General features: G+C 36.8%; 1 protein-coding gene across 3 annotated transcripts in view; it reads right to left on the bottom strand.

The window, feature by feature from the left end:
* The window catches only part of IPO5 (importin 5), a 40663-nt gene that overhangs the window by 9150 nt on the left and 7203 nt on the right, over positions 1 to 24310 (bottom strand). For all 3 annotated transcript variants that reach the window (XM_082366086.1, XM_082366085.1, XM_082366084.1), the window contains exons 3-17: positions 22187 to 22379; positions 20425 to 20527; positions 18916 to 19012; positions 18593 to 18697; positions 16131 to 16253; positions 15924 to 16044; positions 14050 to 14137; positions 12087 to 12193; positions 6779 to 6903; positions 6598 to 6687; positions 6340 to 6513; positions 4363 to 4581; positions 3197 to 3280; positions 1643 to 1775; positions 1434 to 1555 (exon numbers count right to left, since the gene is read on the bottom strand). In XM_082366086.1, coding sequence (XP_082222212.1) covers positions 1434 to 1555; positions 1643 to 1775; positions 3197 to 3280; positions 4363 to 4581; positions 6340 to 6513; positions 6598 to 6687; positions 6779 to 6903; positions 12087 to 12193; positions 14050 to 14137; positions 15924 to 16044; positions 16131 to 16253; positions 18593 to 18697; positions 18916 to 19012; positions 20425 to 20527; positions 22187 to 22379 — 1884 coding nt within the window. The remainder of the gene's footprint in view (positions 1 to 1433; positions 1556 to 1642; positions 1776 to 3196; positions 3281 to 4362; positions 4582 to 6339; positions 6514 to 6597; positions 6688 to 6778; positions 6904 to 12086; positions 12194 to 14049; positions 14138 to 15923; positions 16045 to 16130; positions 16254 to 18592; positions 18698 to 18915; positions 19013 to 20424; positions 20528 to 22186; positions 22380 to 24310) is intronic.

Raw genomic sequence — 24310 nt, 5'->3', positions numbered from 1 at the left:
GTTAATTTTGATGTATTAATATTTATTAACAAACTGCAAAACCATGAGGACCACAGAATGTTATATCCTAACTAGAGCTAACTACATTTAGAGCTGTATGCAGGACTGTGAAATTAATCTTTTAACTAAAGGGAATTGTAAAATGGGAAAGGACCATGAAACGACTGTAGTATATATTGTCATTCGAAGGGGGGAATACTTCATATTCTTATTTTGTGGGGGGGAAAATTTAGCAAAAGTTTCAGCACTCTGAAAATACTTCAAACAAAAGATGCCACTTAATTAAGGCAACCTAAAATTAAAAAAAAACCCAAAACCTGAAAATGTAATCACAGCACATCACTTCTGTAAATCTGCAGCAAACAGGCTTATGCTATTCTGAATTTTAAAAAAATCACTTCAACAGTGAAACAGAAAAAATTGTCTTAAAATAATTGTTTCTTTATTATCTTTCACTACATGAAAAGAGTTGGTAATTCTGTAGAAGATGTTACATTTATATTTGTTCTCAAGTTGAGCGATACTACAGAAAATCCAAATTGTTTATAAATTATAGGCAATTAAGTACTGATAAGAATAAGTTCAAGAAATATGTTTAAATTAATTAGAAAACACAATACTTTACTAATACAAAATAAAATTTAAGCCATTAACTTTTATTTAGGCTTACTTAACTGCTAGATTTGTAATGTACCATACTCTCTTTTTAAAATACTTTTTCATTGAAGTTTAGTTGATTTACAATGTTGTTACCAAAATCTCTTAATTCTATTTGTAAAAAAAAAAAAAACAACAAAAAACTCTCGCTATCTACAACACATGTTCATGAAGGTTTAAAAAAGGAAACTCAAAGAGAACATACATAGACCCCATAATACCACACAAAATAATCACTGTAAACATTTTGATTTTCCTACCATGTCTATCTTTTTTAATACAATGAAATCATACCAACTTTATCTTTAATACTGTGAGCAGATTTCTGTTCATTCAAAAATATTCCTTAGCCACTACTATACACTAAACACAAAACAGGCAAAAATCCTTCCCCCTCAGGTAGCTTTGTAATGGCTGTGTAATACTCCAGGGCACAGTAATTACTGATCATCTTCCTAACAATAGTTATTTGGGCTATTCATTTCTGTTGTTGTTGTTATTAAAAACAGCACTGGTAATGAAAGGTTTTATCCACATTTCTTTAGGATGGAAATCCATAAGTGGAAATGTTGGGTCTAAAGGTTTCTATATTTTATTTATTAAAGAATACATTCCTGGCTCTTCAAAATAACTTCTTCAGCATCCATGAAAAGCACTCCTATGAAATATATATACATAATATACATAAGTATATACATAATGAAATATATACATATACATTATATTTATTCATTATGAGAAGTTGTAAAACAAAGTTCAGTAAACATTATAATTACCAGCATCTGACAAGCAGTTGACTTTTCTTCCAGTCCTGCAGTTTTAATACCAAAACTTTGCTGATCTCCAAGGTTCACAAATTCCCAACCATCATCATCACTCATGTTCTCCATGTCTTGGGCTATTAACAAAGAAGCAAGCAAATTCATGTTAAAAATGATAACAAAGAGGAATTGTACAACTGCCATGTCCTCATGAAGACACCTACTATCTAAAAGGGCTACTTCAGGCTTAATTGAAGCTGTCTTCATTAAAGGTCCCATAACCACTGGAAGGTACTGCTGAAATTCTTTTCCAAGGATTTTGCACATTCTGGCCCATGCTGAGATCATGTAAGAGATCTGGGGAGAAAAATTAAAAATTAAATTAAAACTGATTTTTAATAAAAAATGGATAAATAAGACATAAAGAAAGCCCCTTCCCCATTTCATGGAAACAATGTTTTTACATTCATGGCTCTTTAAGCAATAAGTGCATTTTCTAAGGTCACATACTTAAAATGTTCAGAAACCATGGAAAATCACTGTGAACTTCTACACTAGGATACAGACAACAGCTGAGGCAAAAGAGACCAGGACTCTGTCTTATTTTTTCCTACTTTCAAGAACTATATATTTCAAAATACATAGTTTTCTCTAACAGCATCTGAATCATGTAACAAAGCCCACTTAAACATATCAACCCTTAAGCACTAATTTTCTTGAAGGCAGGAACTTACCTGACTTGGCCTACTGCCTAAAGTTCCATTCATTAAACACTAAATACCCCTTTCTCCTAGCTGTTTAAGTTTTCTGTGTAAGGGGTTGTCCACATTTAAGACACCTCTTCTACTACTACTGTGTTTACAAAGACTTAATCTACCTACAGAGAATCTGGTTCTAATTCATCCCCATGGCCCCAAAAGTGATTTTTACCCTCCGACATCCATCTATATATTTGTCTATTTCACATGCCTACATGTGCAAACGCACTCCCCACTCCTAATTTAAAAAAAACAAAACAAAACAGAACAAATTTTTAAGTGCCTGGAAAAAGCATTTTGAAGTATGGCAGACATTACAGGGTGGCTGTGCAAAGCTAAAATTTAAGGCAACGATTAGGGATTGAATGCTCATGGTACAGTAGACACTGTGACTATCATTAAGGTCGCGACAGACACTCACGACGTTCTTACTACAGGGTCCTCAGTACCCACCACCGAGACTGGTACCAGCCGTGAACTACGCGTAGAAGTTAACCAGCCTGAGGTGGGAGGGTTCTTTCTAAGCTCAACGAGGGCTTGTTCACAGGCAGAGAAAAGAGCATGACATGCTCTAAAACTGCTGGGTTTCCGTATTTCTTTTGCTTTTGACAGGGGAGGGAAGTCATCTGGCATGCAAAGGGCCAGGAGACATCCACATGGTGATGTCTAGTAAGGGGCTGGACAAATGAACCCTGAATTCAGCGACAGACGTGAAGTCACAACCATACGAAGGAAAACCGAAGCCGTGCCTATGGATGACGCTGCTCAAGGAGAGTGAAGAGGTCAGAGAGCCTGGCACGACAGATCCCCAATGGAACCAAAAACTAGTCAGAAGAGGAGCAGCCTGGAATGGACCAAGGAAAAAACGGTGTGCCAAGTAGAAGGAAAACCAGAAGAATGTCTCTGAAACCACGGGCTGATATTATCGCCAGAAACCTATTACCGGATTTCTTTTTTTTAATCCATTTAACCCTGAGCTATCGACCGAAAGGATGCAGGCGCATGTGAGGGCTGCTTCACCTGAGGGTCATCGTCTTCCATATCACTGAAGTCTGTCTGCGTCTTCAATAACAGCTGCATCACATCTGATGCATCTTGCATGAACTGGAAGGAAATATTTGGGGAAAAAAGACACTAATATTACTCATGTATATCACATCAGAGAGGCACTACTGCTACCCAATTTTTGTTTCTTGTGTAATAATAAAACTTTCCCCCCAAATCTATTACATTTCCCACACGGGTTATAACACCTCAGATAAAAGTATTATATTGAAAATTTTTCATCTATATTGCAATGGACTTAGTGCTTTTTCTAGAAAAATACATTTTCCAGCGAAGGTCAAAATGAATTGCAGTATAAAGACGGTTCTAGTGGCATCAAGTTTTGGTCCATGGCTTATGTATTTCCAGCAGTAAAAAGATAATCCAAATCCAGAAAGACAATTTTGGGTTGCTCCATAGAACTGTATGATTTTCATTTAACTCTCTGCATAGTCTGGCAATCTCCATTGTATAAACTGTTTCAAAAACAGTTTGAAAGCCAAAACGCAGAGAACAGAACATAAAAATGTTTTATTGGTTAGTTTCTCAGTGTCTCCCAGAAAACAGTTTATAAGATAATAATGCTGGTTTTGGAGGAAATCAGACAAAAAGGTTCTATATTGAAAGCTCTGAGAATCAGAACATGAGGGGCTGATGACAGAGGAGCTTCTTTTGAATAAGCTTTGACAGGTCTGAGATGTTAGCTAGGAAGAAAAACGCACTGGCCAATCGTCCTTGCTAATTATTTTCTGAAGAACTATATGCATATAAATTTCTCTTGGGACACTCAATGCTTTTTGGATTAACAGAAAAGCAACTGGAATGTTCCCAAGCACATGTTCAAGTGGGTGAAACTAAACATATGGGTCTTGAATTCCACAAGCCTCCATAGAGACAGACTGTACCCATAAGAGAAGGTTTCAAGAGCTTAACTGAGTTAAGAAGAAACCTTAATATTAGCGATGAAAAAATGAAGGCAACAATTTATTTATATATAAAATTAAAGTTAATATGAGAGTAAGATGATGGAAAAAAACAAGTATCCAGAAAACCATTTATCAGAAGGAAAAAACCCTCTGGTACCCTCAATACCTCCGCAGCCAAATTCAAACAAAAAATTCGACGTACTACAAATCACGTACTTTTTCCTTCCCAACAGCCAGACCAATGAGGCTGATGCATTCAATAGTTTTTCCTCTGAGAAGTCTGAGTTCCTTTTGAACTGCATTCTCAACAATGTGCTTCAGTGATGGCATAAATAAGTCATAGTAGGGGACAAATTTTTCTTCTGCAGTATCTGCAACTGATGCGATAGACGTCACAACTTGTTCCAAAACTAACTTGGTGCCTTTCTGAATCAACTAGAAGGAAGACACACAACATCAATCACACAAATGAGAACATGGAAGAAACACTCCCTGAAAGTTCCCGAGGGCTTTTCTGAAACCGCAAGCTGAGCCCACCCTCCGGCAGCCACACTGGAGACTGTAGGTCTTAAAGCAAATGTTAAGAACCGAGCCAAACTATTTATATTTATGTGTGATGCTCTCTCCTTAACACAGCGCTCCTGAACTACTCCAGATGCTCCTCATGCCGCTCGTCAACCACAGCCACTCTCGGCAGAGCTCTTTCTCCTTGTACCACAGGCCCCAACACACCTTTAAAAGGTCAACTTACTCCCTTCTTTTGCATCTCAGCATCTGCTCTGTGTTTAATGTCATGGCTGGCCTCTGATCTCACTGGAATGCCTTTCTTCCTTGGCTACTCTCTCTTTGCATTGCTCTTGCTCACATACTTTACCCTCCGCCCCAGCCCATCTTAGCAACTCCTTCCTTCAGTCTGTATCTCACATACTGGACCCATGAGGGGAGGGGGGATTATACAGAGCCACCCTTCACACTTCAGCCCTTTACCCAAATCTACTAGTAATGTCACATCTGATCCATCAATTCCTGATTTAACTAACCTAACCGATCTGCCTTCAACTTGTCTACCTCTGTCTGTTTCCAGATACACACATGTTCCTGTATCATGTTCTTAGTTTGCTGTCATTGGACACTGAGCACCCATCCTTTGCTTTAATTAAACCCCCTTCTTGGCCTTCTGAGACATTATTTCCTCTCTTCCTCCCTGTTCTGCTTTAGACCAGTGCTAGGCACACTGTGGTTTACCAACTGTTACCAGTTCATCATGAACCAAAGTATAGAAACTGAGTATTAATATAGTGATTTGACAGTAACTTTATGTCTGCTGAATATAATAGTTAAACGGCTTTTATTTTGCATGTCCTTTTTATTCATTTCACTTTAGAGTAGAAATTTATTTTCATTATATTTGACAACAAACTGGGCTTCAATCTTTGCCTTTCTTACCTGAATCTTCTCTCTCTCATGATGCTACACTGACATCATTCACTTGTTTTTAGGTTGCCTCTTACTTAAGCTGAAACTATAAACTGTCTTCTATTTGGATGGCCAGGCCTTATTTTAAGAATTCAACATTTTTAAAACAAAAAGGATATTCTTTTTTACACGTTCTCTATTTCTCTCACCCAGGTTAGGAGAGTGGTCAACACTTTTTGCTTCTTTCTCTTTCATCTTTTTAAATTCAAACTGGCAGAAAGAAACTGCTAATGCTTCCTGAGAAGCATCTTTCAGAATCATTTTTCCTTCCAATTTCCACTATTACCACCCAAACTCACTGAACAATAATCGTATGATGGTCTTGCCTTAAATCTTCCCCATTTACGTTTATGTCTCATGTTGCTACTGTGCTAATTTCCTACAATCACGTTTTCATGGTTTCTTGCAGCAATTAATTTATGTAATTCCAAATTTACATAAATAATTTACAGAGTTCAAAAATAACTCTGGCTTGTTTTCCAGGCAATTCACATGCTGCTTTTACCTAACCTTTAGTCCATATCTTTCCCAAGTCTAATACTGAGCGGCCCATTCTCTGGTCAAGCCTGAATTATACTACTTAGAACAGCCTGCAATGTCTTCCTCCTAACTTTCTATTCTTTATGGCCATTCTGAAAAGTCCCTCTTTCTCCAGGTCTTACCTATCAAATTAAATTAATCTTTATAAATAGGGAGCTTAAAGATCTCGAAACTTACCTCTTGAAGTTTAAGGACCATGATGGAATGCAGATGTTTCACTAAATTATCTAAATATGGAATAAGCAGTGACTTGGGACAGTCTTCGGTGAAGTTAATGAGAGCGGCAGCGGCATGGGCCTGCACACGCTGATTGCCCTGGTCTTCCATGGTCTGCAGCAGAGCTGCAATCACCTGTGAAACGAAGTCACACACACAGACATTTTCAAATGCCATCCCTCTTCTTAGAGTTAGAGTGTCTGCAGACTCATTACTTACCTTCTCATGGAATTTCTTTTGGAAACCAGGTGCAAAATCTGTAGCCATCTGTCCCACGGCATTACAGGCTGCATACCTCACTCTGGGATGCTGGAATAGGTGCCTTTGTATTAGTAAAGGCAACAGGGTCCCATGTGAAACTAAGGCAATAATTATGAATCAAGTATTTACTGGTACTTACAGGATCTTGAAGAAAAAGCAAAACAAAATTTACTATCTCATTTAGAATTCCTTCCATTTGCTGGTGGCATCCTTCCCCGATGGCAGATAAGGCCATTAATCCTGCATGCCGATACTTCCAGTCAGCTACAGAACAGAATTACACAGGAAGGAACAGCAATTAGATACTACAAACACGTCATTCTGGTAGTCAGAAGTATAAGGAAGTTCTCCTTATTTGGAAAAGAGTAACAAAATACTTTTATATGTGTTTATTAACCAGAAAAATAGAAAAAGTGCCTGACTGGATTACTTCATTGTCACAGTGGTTATGTCACACAAGCATTTCTACTCTGAAAGTTAAAAGGCAATATGGTGGGTAGAGGGAAGGATAAATTGGGAGATTGGGATTGACACTACTATATATGAAATAGATAACCAATGAGAACGTACTGTATATGTATAGCACAGGGAACGCTGCTCAACACTCTGTAATGACCTATATGGGAAAAGAATCTAAAAAAAAGTAGATATATGTGTATGTATAACTGAGTCACTTTGTTGTACACCTGAAACACAACATTGTAAATCAACTATACTCCAATAAAAAAAAAAATGCTCTCACCATATTATAAAGGGGAGCAAATGTTCAGATCAAAAAAAACAAAAACAAAAAACCCAAAACAAAAGCACCCTGGGATCCTCAGTGTAAAAGGATCCTGAGAATGAAAGTTTGAGAACTGCTGGTATAAGGGTTAACTAAGTTGTACAAAAATCCTAAATTAGACATTAGACTTAATTTTTCCCTTTCCTTTGGGGAGCCCAAAACCCATGTAAAGATGAAGTCTGGGCTACCCTGGTGGCGCAGTGGTTGAGAATCTGCCTGCCAATGCAGGGGACACGGGTTCGAGCCCTGGTCTGGGAAGATCCCACATGCCGCGGAGCAACTGGGCCCGTGAGCCACAACTACTGAGTCTGTGCGTCTGGAGCCTGTGCTCCGCAACAAGAGAGGCCACGACAGTGAGAGGCCCGCGCACCGCGATGAAGAGCAGCCCCCACTTGCCACAACTAGAGAAAGCCCTCACACAGAAACGAAGACCCAGCACAGCCAAAAATAAATAAATAAAACAAAAAAAACTCTGCTTGAGCAAAACCAAACTACTTCTCTCTAAAAAAAAAAAAAAAAGATGAAGTCTGTTGTAACTAATTCCTCTGAAAAATTGCCAATTTTTCCTGTTAAACATTAAAACTTTATTATTATTTATAACATTATTACATATATGCTTTAACTGTATTTCAATTACTCAATATACCATTAAGCCAAATTTCTCAACTGAGGAATAATAATTCTAAGAAACCAATATCTGATACTAATCTTTGCATACTGGACACATTATTTTAAAGAGGAGTAAGTAGACTTATTGTCGTGATCATTTTGCAACGTATACAAATACTGAATCATTACACTACACATCTGAAACCAATATAATGTTATGTCAGTTATAACTCAGTTAAAAAACACACAAGGGGCTTCCCTGGTGGTGCAGTGGTTAAGACTGCACGCTTCCAATGCAGGGGGTCTGGGTTCCTGGTCAGGGAACTAGGTCTCACGTGCATGCCACAACTAAGGAGCCTGCCGGCCACGACTAAGGAACCAGCAAGCTGCAACTAAGACTCGGTGCAAACAAACAAATAAATTAATTAAATTAAAAAAAACACACAAAAATAAATAGTAAAGAAAAAAAATTTTAATGCATAAATATTGAAATAGAAAGATGTCTATATTTAGTTCAGACATTTTAAAGTTATGTCTCATATATTCTCAATGTGCAGAGTTCCTAGAAGTATGTTCAGCAAATGCAATAGTACTGGGATTTGAAAATGGTTTTCCTCCTTTGAATTTTAAGATTAAAAAAAAAATTGGGGGCTTCCCTGGTGGCGTAGTGGTTAAGAATCCGCCTGCCAAGACCTAAATGTAAGGCCAGACACCATCAAACTCTTAGAGGAAAACATAGGCAGAACACTCTATGACATAAATCACAGCAAGATCCTTTTTGACCCACCTCCTACAGAAATGGAAATAAAAACAAAAATAAACAAATGGGACCTAATGAAACTTAAAAGCTTTTGCACAGCAAAGGAAACCATAAACAAGATGAAAAGACAACCCTCAGAATGGGAGAAAATATTTGCAAATGAAGCAACTGACAAAGGATTAATCTCCAAAACATACAAGCAACTCATGCAGCTCAATATCAAAAAAACAAACAACCCAATCCAAAAATGGGCAGAAGACCTAAACAGACATTTCTCCAAAGAAGACATACAGACTGCCAACAAACACATGAAAGAATGCTCAACATCATTAATCATTAGAGCAATGCAAATCAAAACTACAATGAGATATCATCTCACACCGGTCAGAATGGCCATTATCAAAAAATCTACAAACAGTAAATGCTGGAGAGGGTGTGGAGAAAAGGGAACCCTCTTGCACTGTTGGTGGGAATGTCAACTGATACAGCCACTGTGGAGAACAGTATGGAGGTTCCTTATAAACTAAAAATAGAACTACCATACGACCCAGCAATTCCACTACTGGGCATATACCCAGAGAAAACCATAATTCAAAAAGAGTCATGTACCACAATGTTCATTGCAGCTCTGTTTACAATAGCCAGGACATGGAAGCAACCTAAGCGTCCATCGACAGATGAATGGATAAAGAAGATGTGGCACATATATACAATGGAATATTACTCAGCCATAAAAAGGAACGAAACTGAGTTATTTGTAGTGAGGTGGATGGACCTAGAGACTGTCATACAGAGTGAAGTAAGTCAGAAAGAGAAAAACAAATACTGTATGCTAACACATATATATGGAATCTAAAAAAAAAAAAAAAGAAAATGGTCAGAAGAACCTAGGGGCAAGACGGGAATAAAGATGCAGACCTACTAGAGAATGGACTTGAGGATACGGGGAGGGGGAAGGGTAAGCTGGGATGAAGTGAGAGAGTGGCATGGACATATATACACTACCAAAGTGAGAGAGTGGCATGGACATATCTACACTACCAAATGTAAAACAGATAGTTAGTGGGAAGCAGCTGCATAGCACAGGGACATCAGCTCGGTGCTTTGTGACCATCTAGAGGGGTGGGATAGGGAGGGTGGGAGGGAGGGAGATGCAAGAGGGAAGAGATATGGGGACATATGTATATGTATAACTGATTCACTTTGTTATAAAGCAGAAACTGACACACCATGGTAAAGCAATTATATTCTAATAAAGATGTTAAAAAAAAATAAATAAATAAAGAATCTGCCTGCCAATGCAGGGGACACTGGTTCGAGCCCTGGTCCTGGAAGATCCCACATGTCGCGGAGCAACTAAGCCCATGCGCCACAACTACTGAGCCCGCGCTCTGGAGGCCGTGAACCACAACTACCTAGAGCCTAGGCACCTAGAGCTTTGGCTCCACAACAAGAGAAGTCACCGCAACAAGAAGCCCGCACACCACGACGACGAGTAGCCCCCGCTCACCACAACTAGAGAAAGCCCGCGTGCAGCAACGAAGACCCAATGCAGCCAAAAATAAATAAATAAAATAAATAAAAAATTGGTGTTTACTATTTAAAGAAAAAATAAAACTATTTTTAAAATAAAGTGGGGTATATAGTTAGTTACTAGAAAATATGCATCGTTTTAAAGCCCTTTTCATATGAAGTATTAAATACACCTTTGGATCCTAACTCCAAACCTGGGTGTAGGGCAAGCATCACTTTCCTATTTTTTTTTTCTTTTTTAACAGACAAGGAAACAAAGGTCCAGACTTGCTCAAAGCCATACATTTAACAGCAACAAATCTTTATTAAGAGTTCATTGCCATACATGTGAAGGCTTCTGCAGCCAGCTAGTTATGTTGTAGCAGGAACTTAAATTCTTTAACTACAAATCACAAGCAGTTCCACAACATATTTGAAGAATGGCATTAAGCAGTGGTGAAACACTGATAGCTGGGTGACCGTGTGTAACCTTTCATGTCTCTGGGCTTTACTTTCATCTTAAAAATGGAAAAGCTAGATTCTTTCTAGTAGCTTTTATAGGTTGAGCAACCTGTGATGTTGACTGTCTCTATCCATTTGGGGAAAAACCCCTCAAAATTTAGGGAGTAAAAACAGGAAAAACTATTATTCCAGGCCCAGATGTAAAATGACATCACTAAGAAGGGATAATGGTTTTGGACCACGGCTTCTTAGGATAAATAAGAATCTTACAGGATAAGGAGGACCTAGGTAAAGGCTAAGGGCTGGAGTTCTCAAAAATTCACTTTCATGTGAAGCTGGTATTCTGTGATTCCAGTTCACTACTTTAAGATCCCAAATCAATGGTTTGACCCTCAAGTCTGTCTCTTGTAATACATGCTATAGATACACATGCTCATACATGTAAGCCAGGATTTCTGTAGAAGAGTGTATGCAGTAGCATTATTTGTTATGAACAGAACTATTATGGTTTAATGGGGAATTGTGGAATGCTAGGTGGCTGTTAAACGAAAGGAAGCCATCGGGTGGTGACATGATACACTGTGGAGCGGAAGCATGGCATCTGTGTGCTATACTCACGTTAAACACAACTGCACACGTGCGTAAACGAGGTCAGAGACTCAAGTCTCAGAGGACTGTTAACAGTGGCCACCCCTGAATCTAAGTTAAGGGACTTTCAGTTCATACACTTCTGTATCTGAATTTTTAAAAAACGTCAAGCACATTAACTTTGTAATTAAAAGGACCAAAACAACAACTTTTGTTACTGATACAAATTACAGGTACAAGGCTAACAAATGACCAAATATTTGCTAGGAATATAAAAGGAGAAATATAGAAGTAGCTTCTCCTCTAGAAGTAGGTATTTTAAAAAAAATAAAAGATATTAGATGAAGGAAGACTGTGAATCAAATACATGCATACTTCATAAACATTCAAATAATGGCGTTTTATTTAAATTCAAATTTAGATATTTCTGGCTAGGGAGTAAATCTGTCAATTTTCCTTAGAATTTTTAATTTTTTCCCATATACTGAAGCCCATTCTGGGGAAGGAGAATTGAATAATATTTGCAGTATTGAGGAAAAAATATTCTTTACTGTAAGACTGAGTGGTTCTAAAGATGACTGAATAGGATTCTATCAATATGAGAATTAGGTTAAACATAGAATATAAAAAGGCAAAGACTAACTTTTAGACACAGTCTAAGCATTTGTTAGAGTTTAAGATTTGGAAAGCCACACTCCACAATTCTAGCATTTGAAAGAGATAACAGCTTACGATTCTGAAGCATCTGCATAATATGTTCCTTGATCATCGGCAGGACGAGCTTTCCACCAAGTCCACAAGCCATTCGGTCTAAAGCACTCTCACCAGCAACTGCATTGCTACACACAAACAAAATGATGTAATCGCGACATAAGCAAAATACACGAGAATAGGACACTGCATGGATATATTTCTAAACATGTTATTAAACTGAGACTGAAGAATTAAGTGGTCTTTCTAATATATGTAGTGAAGTTGTGGGTTAAAAACCCTAGAGTTTAAAAAAGAGGGGGGATAAAATTTTTATCATGCCTCATTGTGGTTTAAAAGTCTTATGTCTGAATCTGATCTTTCAAGCCTTTTCCTACTCCCCCCCACCACACCACTCACTGGTTAAAACTTTGTTTCTGACACTTTCAAGACTCAGAGGGGTAAGCAGAGTGTTTAGGAGAGCTTTGTGTATCTCATTTCCTGGAAATATATTCTTCAAACCTATCAGTGGGGAGAACATAGAAAACTGAAAAAGGTACTGAGCCGGTATATGATTTTTTTCCTCACTGTGAGCTTATTCATCTTTAAGGGGTGCAATTTGCATCGCAAAAAACTATGCATTGGTGAAAGTCAATTCTAGTTTTTCTCCCCGAAAACTGAAGAAAAATTTGGGCATAAAAGCCTTTGCACATTTATTCTGTTTTAGAACTGCAAGATCAGCAATGAGTTTGTCATGTGCATAATCTTTAACTGTTGTTCTGTGTGAAGGCAAGACGAGAAAGATGAAACTATGACCTTCAGAACAGGTTCTTAGACTTAAACTGACCTTGAAAATATATTTACGCCCTATTTACTCACAGATAAAATCTTATTCACCCAGTCCAGAAAAAAAATAGCTTCATAACCATATAAATTTAAGTGCCTTTTACAGGGCAAATTAAGCCAGGTAGCAGCACATAACAGTAACTGAACCAGGGCAAGAAAACCTGATTGGAGCCCAGTCTTCTCTTCAGCCCTATTTGATGATTTCCCGTCAAGGATTATTTTCATACTTCTAAAGAGTATTTAGGCCAAAAGTCAGTCATTTTTAATGACAGGATTAAGTTTCAAAAAGACACCATATATTCTGTAAATCGAATGTCTAATTCTATCTAATATCTGTTATAGTAGCTTACACCAACTACCAGTCTTTCAGGGAAATAATTTCAGTTCTTTTTAAGAAAAGGAGGTAAGGCAGTATGATGCACTGGGAAGAGTAAGAGATATGGTATTAAGCCCAGTCTACTAACTGGCTATACAACCCTGGACAAATCACTCAATCCTCCCTCTCCATTTCCGCATCTATAATGTGATACTATACCCTTTAGGACCACTGAAAGAATCAAATTAAAATAGCTGCTCTGAAGTGCTATGTTTCATATATGTAAGGAGCCATTATCACTACTTCACAGTGAATATAAATTGACTGACTTTTCCATAGGAATCTGTATTCATGGGTACCTACTAAGTTGAAACAAGTAAAATAGTAATTTCAGTGTTACTGTCACCCAGTGTATAAATCTCACCATTATTGCCTCCTCTCTATCCTAAACATAAATTGCATTATTTGGGGAAAATACAGGGGATTTGCTGAAACAACTATTCTAAGTTAAGGTCTATGCATAGAAAGGCATTTATCACAATAAAGCGTCTTTATATATATTTTAGAAGATACTATTAAAAAATTCTTGAAGAAAATTTAGAGTAAAACAGGGTAATAAAGATAGCTACTTTATTAAAGATAAGTATTTACAAAATTTGGTACAGAAAAACACACAACAGAGAAAGCCTAAATGTCCCATATTCCAAACTTAAAAGTTTAACTTCAGATTTACGGAATACAGTGTGGGGAAGAGATAGGCCTTGTAATCCTAAGCTCTCACTGCCACCTGACCTTGCTCTATCCTGTCAAGGAAACTTCACGGTGTTTGGTCTGTGTGATTACCTGTCAAAATCATCATCTTCTAGTTCATCCGCATTTGCCCAGTCCTCATCCTCTTCAAGGTCAACCATCATGGCTAACATCTGCGGAACTAAAGAAAATAAGTATTTCATACACGAAGACTGTCTCTTTAATTCTGTCAATATCACCATGTACTAACAATTTTAAGAAGTAAAAAACAAAGGATTTGCTTTGCCTCTAAGAGTAAAACAAAAAAATTATTTGCCTGTTCTCCCCAAATCTGGTTTGTTACATTTTTACCTTTTTTAGCACACTGGCTTTAGATCTTGTTCTTTTTAAGAAGTAACATTAAGGATAAAAGTCAAATATTCCAAATCCTATTACATCCTCTTCCTCCCTCACCAGAAGCAATCACCATAATAAAATCAATATTTCTCATTACCAAACTGTTTTTACACTTGGACTATAGTTTTCTCTATGTATAACGCATAGTATTAGTCCAAGATTTTACTTTTACATAATAAATAGTATCACTATATATATCCTTTGGCAATTTGCTTTTTTCTCAACACACATGGATTTCATTTGCATTACTTCATAGCATTTCATTATATAAACACACTATCCTGTTGAACATTTTAGTTGTTCCCAATTTTTTTCCTATTACAAAATTTGCTTTGATGAGATTCTTATACATATCTCCTTGACAAGTGTGAGTTCAGGGCACGAAAATGTTACAAGTATCTTTAATATTACTAAAACCCACTGAACTGCTCTCCATAGTGGCGGCATAAACTTGATTCCTATGGGAAGTTCAAAAGGAGGCCTGTCTGTATATTGCACAAGGTGTGAAGTGCTCCTGTGAGTTCTCTATGCTCCACACCCTTCATCGACACATGATATTGTCAAACTTTCTGACAATTGGTATTTGACAATTGCATTTGTATTTATGGAGACTGAGCAGTGTTTAATAGCTATTTCAGATTCCTCTATTGCGAACTTCCTGTTCCCAGCTTCAATTTTCTGGACACCAAAACTTTGTTGATTGTGTGCAATGAACTACTTTCTCTCAGTCTGTGGCTTATCTTTTAATTTCACTTATGATGTATTTGGATGGTCAAAAAATTGTTCTAGTACAAATTTAGTAATGTTTGCACCTATGGTTTCTGACTCAGTCTTAAAAAAAAAATCACTTTCTACTATTAAAAGCTTTACTTATAAAATGTATCTATTATTTCACGTTTAATCAACCGAAAATTGGGTTTCATAGGCTATTTGAAGTTGGGATATGTTTTTCCCATAGAAATAACCAGTTGTGCCAATGACCTTTGATGAATTATCTTTTTAAGTCCATTCTGTCTCCATGTGAGTGGATCTGCTCCTGGACCCTTTCATCCTATCCAACTCATCTATTACCTGCACCATCAACAAACTCTAAATCTTCATAGCTGATAGGCAAGATCTGTACTTTATTCATCAAAATTGTCTTGGCTACTCCAGGCCCTATGTTCTTCCACACGAATTTTAGAATCAATCTTATCATGACCAACTCTATTGTGATTCTGGCTAAAATTATATTGAATTTTTAGTTTACTTTGAGGAGTACTGATATTTGCTTCTCCTATTAGTCTTTCAATGCATCATCCAATTTTCCCCATAGAGGTCCTGTACATCTTTCGGTTTACTTCCAGGTATTATAAGTCATGCCTGCTATTCTGAGGTTTCAGGGTGCTGTTGCATGGCCATCATGTTGGGTCCATGCAGTTAAGAATGTAAAAGTGCATTTCCCCAGATTCACCTGAGTTTGAAAGGACATTCCTTCTACCAATAAAATCTGTGGACTTGCACCACTCTCAGCAAACTTATCCAACAATTTTGCCACCTTAACACCAACTACTTAAAGACCTTTGACTTACTAGTCTGTGCAACAATATTGGTATGTTTTCTTAACATAGCAGCTGCAGTCTCAGAGAGGGTCACAATTACTTCAAGGGCAAGCTGGCGTTGCATATTATTGAGGCTAGTGTCTCCACACAACTACAAAAAAAGACATATTTGCATACATTTAGTAGTTTATTCACGGAAAATAAGAAACGGAACATTTACCTAAGTATTTAATTTACCTTCAGACTTAGCTGTAAAGTTGCTTCCAAATGAGGACGTAAATACTTTGGAACAGTGTCCGCAATCTCAACAAGGGATTTTAGGACTGAATCATCATTCTGGTAGCATGAGTCATTTACAGCCTAGAAAAGGTGAAATGAATAAAAAAATAAGGTCTGTGTTCAAGAGTCACTTTATGATGCCTCATTGGCCAGAACATCAAGAGGTAGATAACAAAGAAATACTAGTATTATTTTTCACTGAGTAATAACTTAGCAATCAACATTATGCAGATATTCTACCTACAACCACATATATATTTTCCTTTTGCCTAATGTTAACTAGAAACACATAAAGATTTAAACCTAAGTAAAAATTAAAATCAGTGCAACTATAATAACCACAACAACACTTAAGACTGGCAAAGAATTTTTTCGTAACCAGAAGGAATCCCTTTTTCTCTGTCCTTCCAATACCCACACTTATAGTAAATACTAGATCCTATGATACATTTGAAGTGTGCAATATTACCCGATTTATTTCTCTTTGATGTCAAGTTTGGTCACTGTGGAATTTAAGTACGCATTTTGTATCTACCTTTGCCTATTTCAGAGTCACAACTCCTAAAAGTTCTGGCTAACATTTTACCTTATCCTAAATTCAGATGAAGAAAAATCTGAAATTAGACTTAAACAGTGTGTAACTCAAGACTTGTAGATAAGAGACTTCCCTGGTGGCGCAGTGGTTAAGAATCCACCTGCCAAAGCAGGGGACGTGGGTTCGAGTCCTGGTCCAGGAAGATCCCACATGCCGTGAAGTAACTAAGCCCGTGGGCCACAACTACTGAGCCTGTGTGCCTAGAGCCCGTGCTCTGCAACAAGAGAAGCCACCACAATGAGAAGCCCCCACACCACAACGAAGAGTAGCCCCTGCTCGCTGCAACTAGAGAAAGCCCACACGCAGCAACGAAGACCCAACGCAGCCAAAAATAAATAAATAAAATTTAAAAAAAAAAGACTTGTAGATAATAAACTACTAAAACAATACAATGTTTCATCAGTTAATGTTTTGTCATTGACCTAAACTATCTTTTCAGCTTAATAGCATGGGGAAAAAAGTTTCTACTAAGTTCTGGTAATAACTCTATCACATATGAACCTTTAGTTTTAGCTCCCCTAAATCCTCTCTAACCTGGTCCTCAGCAGGGGCACTATTCCTCTCAGGAGGTGCTTCACTGGTTGTCACAGATGGAGGAAATGCAAAGGCCAGGGGTACTATATGTCCTACATCTGTGACACAAATGCTTACGAGGAACTCATCTGACTTTATCATGCATCTTGCATGATTATGCCAGACACTTACATAAATGAAAAACTCATTTATAATGATCTGAACTTAGAACCTAACTCACAAATTATTTTTTGCCTGGTTTTAATGTACCATGATGTCCCCATCCCCCGCAAAATGTAAATATTGTATAAATTGAGAAGGAATAGATATTTTGTTTTGTCCAGAACTTCACCATTTCTGGAAATCACCAGTTCAAATCACCAACAGTAACAGAAATCATGGTGTTCGAACCGCCAATGATACCTCTGTATCAGTCCACATTTTTAGCTACTGCATTTGTATAGATCACTTAGAAATCACCCAGTCTACTGTCTCTTTGTTGTGGTCACGCCCTAGCATTTATATGTGGAAAAGCATGTCATTTTATTAGACATTACTTTCTATTTCTTCTTTGTATCCACTTAAGGACATACATTGATATTTTAAAAACTTGTACGTGTACATGAGTTGTTACTATGCATTTCATTTTAAGAAAGACTATGGAAAGTTATAAAATACTTGTTATAAAAGGGGGTTTGAGGACTGACAAGGTTGAGCGTAACTACTCTAACTCACCCAAGCTTATCTCACTTTCTGATTGAGGCAGATGTCCTTCAAATAGTAACTTATCCTTGGAATCCAATAACGTCAACTAACCATAAACTACTTACTTTACAGGACAAACTGTTACAAGCCCTGTATTTAACAGTAAGGACTGCAGTCCAATTTGGGTTTCAATTGTGCATGACTTCACCACTTACCAACACTGTGACCTTGGGCAAGTTTCTTACCCTCTCCTCCTTAGTTTCTCCTTATGTAAAAATGGGCATTACATTTCATAGGTTATTTGGTTGTTCTAATGGAAATAACCTATGTGATTACATATTCAATAATAACCATAAATTGCTCATATCATTTACCTTATAGAAAAAATCTGAAACTAAGAGACCAAAGGTCTATCAAAGACAAAAGATATTAACTCAATGGGGACAGAGATTTGCGTGTTTTGTTCACTGCTGTATCCCCAGCTGGCACATAGTAGGCAACAAATATTTATTGAATAAATGAATGCATTACAGAACTCTGATGAGAATGTAAGCAACAGAAAACCAGTAAGGACATAATTATCACCTATTCTAAACTGTTTTCTTACCTGTAAGAATCCGGGTAACAAGTCTGCAAAATGTTTGAACAGGGCAACATTATGTTCGTTTGCAAGTATAAACGCAGCGGTAGCTCTAGCAGATAATGTCCTGATCTAAAATGAAGACAGCAAAAATGCCAATCATGAGAAATTCTTAATAGATGCAAGTTCAAGTTTTCTTACTCAAGTTGAAAATTTTCTTTATCAGTAAAACTAGTAGCTATATTTTAAAGTATAAAAGCAAAGACGATCTCCAAACACATAAATTTCTTTCACAAGTTAGGTGCTATATTAAATTAGGTGTTAATATTAATGGAATTGAAATTATTTACCGATGGATGTTCCTGATCTTGCATACACTGAACTAACATCCGTTTGATGACGTCTAAATAGTGCTGCTGTTGATTTCCAAAAATTCCAGGAAAGTTCCTGAAAAAATGATCCAAGGCATCCTTTAAAAACTACATTATAGGGGCTTCCCTGGTGGTGCAGTGGTTAAGAATCCGCCTGCCAGTGCAGGGGACATGGGTTCGAGCCCTGGTCTGGGAAGATCCCACATGCCGCGGAGCAACTAAGCCCATGCGCCACAACTACTGAGCCTGCGAGCCACAACTACTGAAGCCCGCTCGCCTAGAGCCTGTGCTCCGCAACAAGAGAAGCCACTGCAATGAGAAGCCCGCGCACCGCAACAAAGAGTAGCCCCCGCTCGCCACAACTAGAGAAAGTTCGTGCACAGCAATGAAGACCAAATGCAGCCAAAAATAAATAAAATAAATAAATTTATTAAAAAAAAAAAACTACATTATATCTTAGTAAGGTGTCAGCTAGAACATCTAATTACGTGTCTAACTGACTTAAAATTTACATGAATCCTTAAGGCTGGACTTCATCTACCCATTTTCCAAGCAATCCTATTTTGGGGTCAGGTGAACAGAAAACAAACACAGTGGAATCAGACTGGGAGTAGAGGCGACCCAGGTGCACGCCCACCCCAGCTCTCTGCTTTATCCTTATCACTCTGTCTCAGGGGGAAGCTGACCTGAAGTGCAGGAGGGGACAAGAGCAAGCACAGGGGCTCAGGTGGTAACTGTAGTAACCACGCTCACACTCTGCTCCCAGCCTTGGTGATCCAGGCAGTCCAAGTTCTGCTCTACTTTAAATGTGGTAAATAATTAAACTGAATACTTTTACTTAATTCTCCAATTTGGACTACTGATATAAAGATACACTTGACAACTAAAATAGAAAATGGTGTAATATCTAGTCTTAAGGTAGATCTCAAAAAAAAATGCATATGATCTTGATAAGTTATAAATTCAACTGTATATTATTTTAAATGAAGTAGAACTGTACAGTAGGCCAAATTTTTAAAAATGCAGTTAATCATTTAATTCTAAACTTAGATCATTTACTTATAAATGAGGTTATTAAAATATTATGTTTTTCTAAAGCTTGGTCACAGAAGACCCAGAAGACAGTGGGGATTCACCAGCATTTTCTTTCTCTTCTTCCAGATGCCATTATTAAAGTGGCTTTCTAAAAGCTACAGCTGGTACTGTGTCAATCTCCTAAGGAAGAAACTGTCCCAGAAATTTTTTCAGAATCATAAAAGACAAAGGAAAGAAATAAAATTGCAGAGAATCCCCGTATACAAAAAAGGATCATAATGTAAAATGAAAAGCTTTGTTCTTTTCAATTTTGCTTCCAACACAAATACAAAGCTTATCTAAAGGCATTATTTAAGGCTAAAAAGTTAAGCTAGACTAAAATAATCAATTAAAATGTGCTTTGGGCACTCATAACATTAAACTTCCCCCCCAAAATTAGATCAATGTGTATACCAGAAAATATGAAGGGCAGCTTCCCGCAGTCCCACATTTTGAGAGCTGACTGAATCAAAAAGGAACTTCAGACCTTCAGGCCATTGGTTGTTGCCATCCTCATCTAAAAGGAAAGAAATCCAGGCATAACCTGTGTAAATCAAAACTTCAAAATATCAAGAGTGAATGCTTTCATTTTGTAAGCCTCATTCAAAATATGTGGCTGTAGAAAATGTCACCCGCTCTATGTTTTTACAAAAATTCCAATAAAATCAAGTCCTTCCACCATAAACTGGCATTATAATCTAGTAAAAGCAATTGTGTGCATCTGGGTTACATAAGCACAGACTATCAGCAGTGGTTATTTCTCAGGAGTGGGTTCTGGAGAAAAGGAAGCACACTTTGACTACTGGACTGGTTGTCTTTCATACGTACTATTTGTTATTAAAGAGTTTAAAAAGCAGGCAAAGCCAATATTTGGTAACAAGTCTTAAAACCAAAATATTTATTACTTGCAAACTGGAGAATGGGAATGGGAATCCCAGAGCTGTGATCACACTGTGCAGTTTTAAGTACTATAGGATGTTATCAATGTGGTTGTGTTTTAACAAGATTTTAAAATATAGATTTTTGTGATACTTTGTGATAAAAATGAACCACCACCAAAATCTACTGTACCAGTTAAGAGACTCACTGGTTTTATTGTCACAAAGAACTCAAGAGTTATAGAAAATACAGACGAGTTATGCATTTTTTTAAAAAAAATTCCCCCCCCATTTGCTGAACTTCTCTGAAGTGAGTAGGGTGCTGACAAAAAAATTTATGGAGAGAGCACTTTGAAACATTCTGGAAATGCTTCCATTATTTAGTGATTTTGAGTTAGAAATGATGTAATCTATAAAAATTCCTATCTGCACACTTAAAAAACTTGAAAATAGAACTTCCCAAGTTAGTTAAAAAAAATTCAAGTTTCTGTGGGTTTAGAACTTACTTAAAATATAAAAATTTAACACGTTTCCTATTGGTTTTTAAGAATTCGTTGTATCAGTAAGTTGAATTGAACATCTGCATTACTAGTAGTGGAGATTAAAAAATTGTGTCATAATTTACTAAGCACAACTAGCAATATTCTCCCAGTTAGCCTTATCTCAGTGAGGTATTCTTTTCAACCTTTAAAAATGCCACCTAAATGAACCAAGTTTAAAATCACATGTATGAATCTGTCAAAAAAAAAATAACAAAGCATATCCAATTATATCATTAATGTTTTTAGTGTGACCAAAAAGAGTTCTGGCTGCCGATAAAATGCATTTTTAGGTGTTTTCATTTACCTTATCCTCTAAAATATTTCTGGGTATTTAATAATGAACTATAGTAGTATAATAAGCATATGTGCTTAATTTATAAACACAACTTTAACAGCAAAAAACCACCTGGAGTCCACTGATTTCTACTTCTATTGGCAGGTTTATAAGTTAAACTATGCTTTCAAAACTACAGATTAAGGGGAAAATAAAACTGACAATTCTCAAGTAAACTAGAAAATTATTTCTCCACACAGAGAAACAGTTTTGAAGATCAATAGGTAAGTATTAATTATATCTGCATTTCACAAACATCTGTAATTTTTGGCTTTAAATGCAGAATCCATAATCACTCTCATTTCGAACAGAATAAATGATACTCAAGTACTGTGAGTCTTCCTCCAAGATTCCACTTAAAAAAAAGATATATGTATTCATTTTCTTCAACAACATAATGATAAACATATTTGCACACATACCTATCAAATTCCTGGCCAGCTCTGCAGCAATATCACAAATTTTTTTCCTCATGCTAGACTGTGTTTCCATTTGAATAATCATTAGCAGCTCACTCTTGATGGCAGTCTGAACATCAGGGGAAAGAGCTGGATAGACTTCATCAAATGCAGAGGACAACAGACGTCTTAGGAGAACGGCAGCCATTTGTCTAGCCTATAAATAGATAACATTGTTAATAACTTGGTGTCTTACTGGAGAAAAAATTTCCAACAAGCTACATTCACTCTGCCATTGATGTACTTTACTATTCTAGTTTTACAATTCATTTCAAAAGCATTTCGCTAGAGTTTTAAAAAAAATAATAGGTAACATACATAAAAATCTTTCTAATCACATTAGTCTACTGTACAGAAAATGCCACACAAAAGTTATTTGTTTATAGCTGAGGAAAAGCCTTGAACATATTAGATCTTGAATAGGAACACATATCTTAGCAATGATAAACCTGTCTTTAATTCCTATTTTAAATATATTCTTTGGAGAAAAACAAATCTTAATATAAATCGCAAACCCTATAATGCTCTTTTCTTACTTCCCTATCTGGCTCTCATTCTAGTGTATAAAGTACCTTTCTTACTTAATCTTATGCTCCCAGCCTGGCCAATCTTACTGTATCACCGCCCTTTCATTAGCCTCTTAGATAAATCGATATCAAATCCATTTATCTGGGACTTCCCTGGTGGCGCAGTGGTTAAGAATCCTCCTGCCAATGCAGGGGACACGTGTTCGAGCCCTGGTCCAGGAAGATCCCACATGCCGCAGAGTAACTAAGCCCGTGCGCCACAACTACTGAGCCTGTCCTCTAGACCCCGCGAGCCACAACTAGTGAGCCTGCACTCTAAAGCCCGCAAGCCACAACTACTGAAGTCCGTGCACCTAGAGCCTGTGCTCCACAACAAGAGAAGCCCCGCAATGAGAAACCCATGGACCACAACGAAGAGTGGCTCCCGCTTGTCACAACTAGAGAAAGCCCACGCGCAGCAACGAAGACCCAATGCAGCCAAAAATAAAAATTAATTAATTAATTTAAAAAATCCATTTATCTTTATACTTCATTCATGCAAACAAACATCACAAGTTCCCCATATCTAAAAAGCCCTAATCTCAATGTGTATATTCTTATCCCATTTTCAAATTTGTAAAATGTATTTAAATTTGGCACTTTCTGTATAATATTCATTCAGAGTATCAAAAGAAAAGCTGAGACAAATGCCATTCTAAAATTTTATCATAAGAAGTCAATAAGCCATTGAAAATATTAAACCCAATTTTTCATATTCTTTTTTTCTGGACTGCAGGTACTCATTATCACTATAATTACTTTGAGACTGTGACCAACAATAACAAAAAGAATTAAGCCATACAAATAAAATTTGCCATTTTTTTCCCTCCATTTACTTCTCACTGAGAAAGCTTATCTGAATCACTCTGGCTGATAGCAAACTTTTAAAAAATTTTAATTTATGCTCTAGAAAGGATTCAGAGAGGTTAAACAGTGGTTAAAATTGGTGCAGTTCTTCTCACACATACACTGAATCATGAAGATGCTGAGGCTAGTTCATAATCATCTAATTCCTAAGTCAAAGCAGGATCTAAATAGGGTTCAAAATAGGCTTTTAGAAATAAAATTCAATAATTTTCACATTATTCTTGGCTTTAAAACTTGTTTTGCAGCTAACCTGCATCAATCTTCAAGAATTAAAATAGCCAACTATTTTAGAGATTTAAGTTACTTCTATGTTTGTCCTCATATTTGACATTTATTTTGAATTAAAGAAAAATAGTATGCTACAAAGGTGAAGAAGTGCCTTTTGTCACCTGTTTTAAAAAAACGAAGGCACTTTATTATAGTGTTTTCTAAGTGTTATCAGAAAACACTAAATTGCCAGTTTAAACTGACTGACTAGAAGAAGGCAGGTGTAACATTATATAGAAGATTTAGTGTGACTTCATTTCCATCATGTGTTAATATAAGCATTTTCCATATCGTGTGACTGTTAGCAATGAAGTCTCACTTTACAAATTCTAATGCAATGTTTCGTAGGTGGAGTAAGTTTTCTACACTTGGGTATTTTGATGCCTTT

This window comes from Balaenoptera borealis, assembly GCF_965194805.1.
Source record: "Balaenoptera borealis genome assembly, chromosome: 18".
NCBI lineage: Eukaryota > Metazoa > Chordata > Mammalia > Artiodactyla > Balaenopteridae > Balaenoptera > Balaenoptera borealis.
Note: the sequence above shows the minus strand (reverse complement) of the source record. Positions and strands in the feature narration are given on the sequence as shown.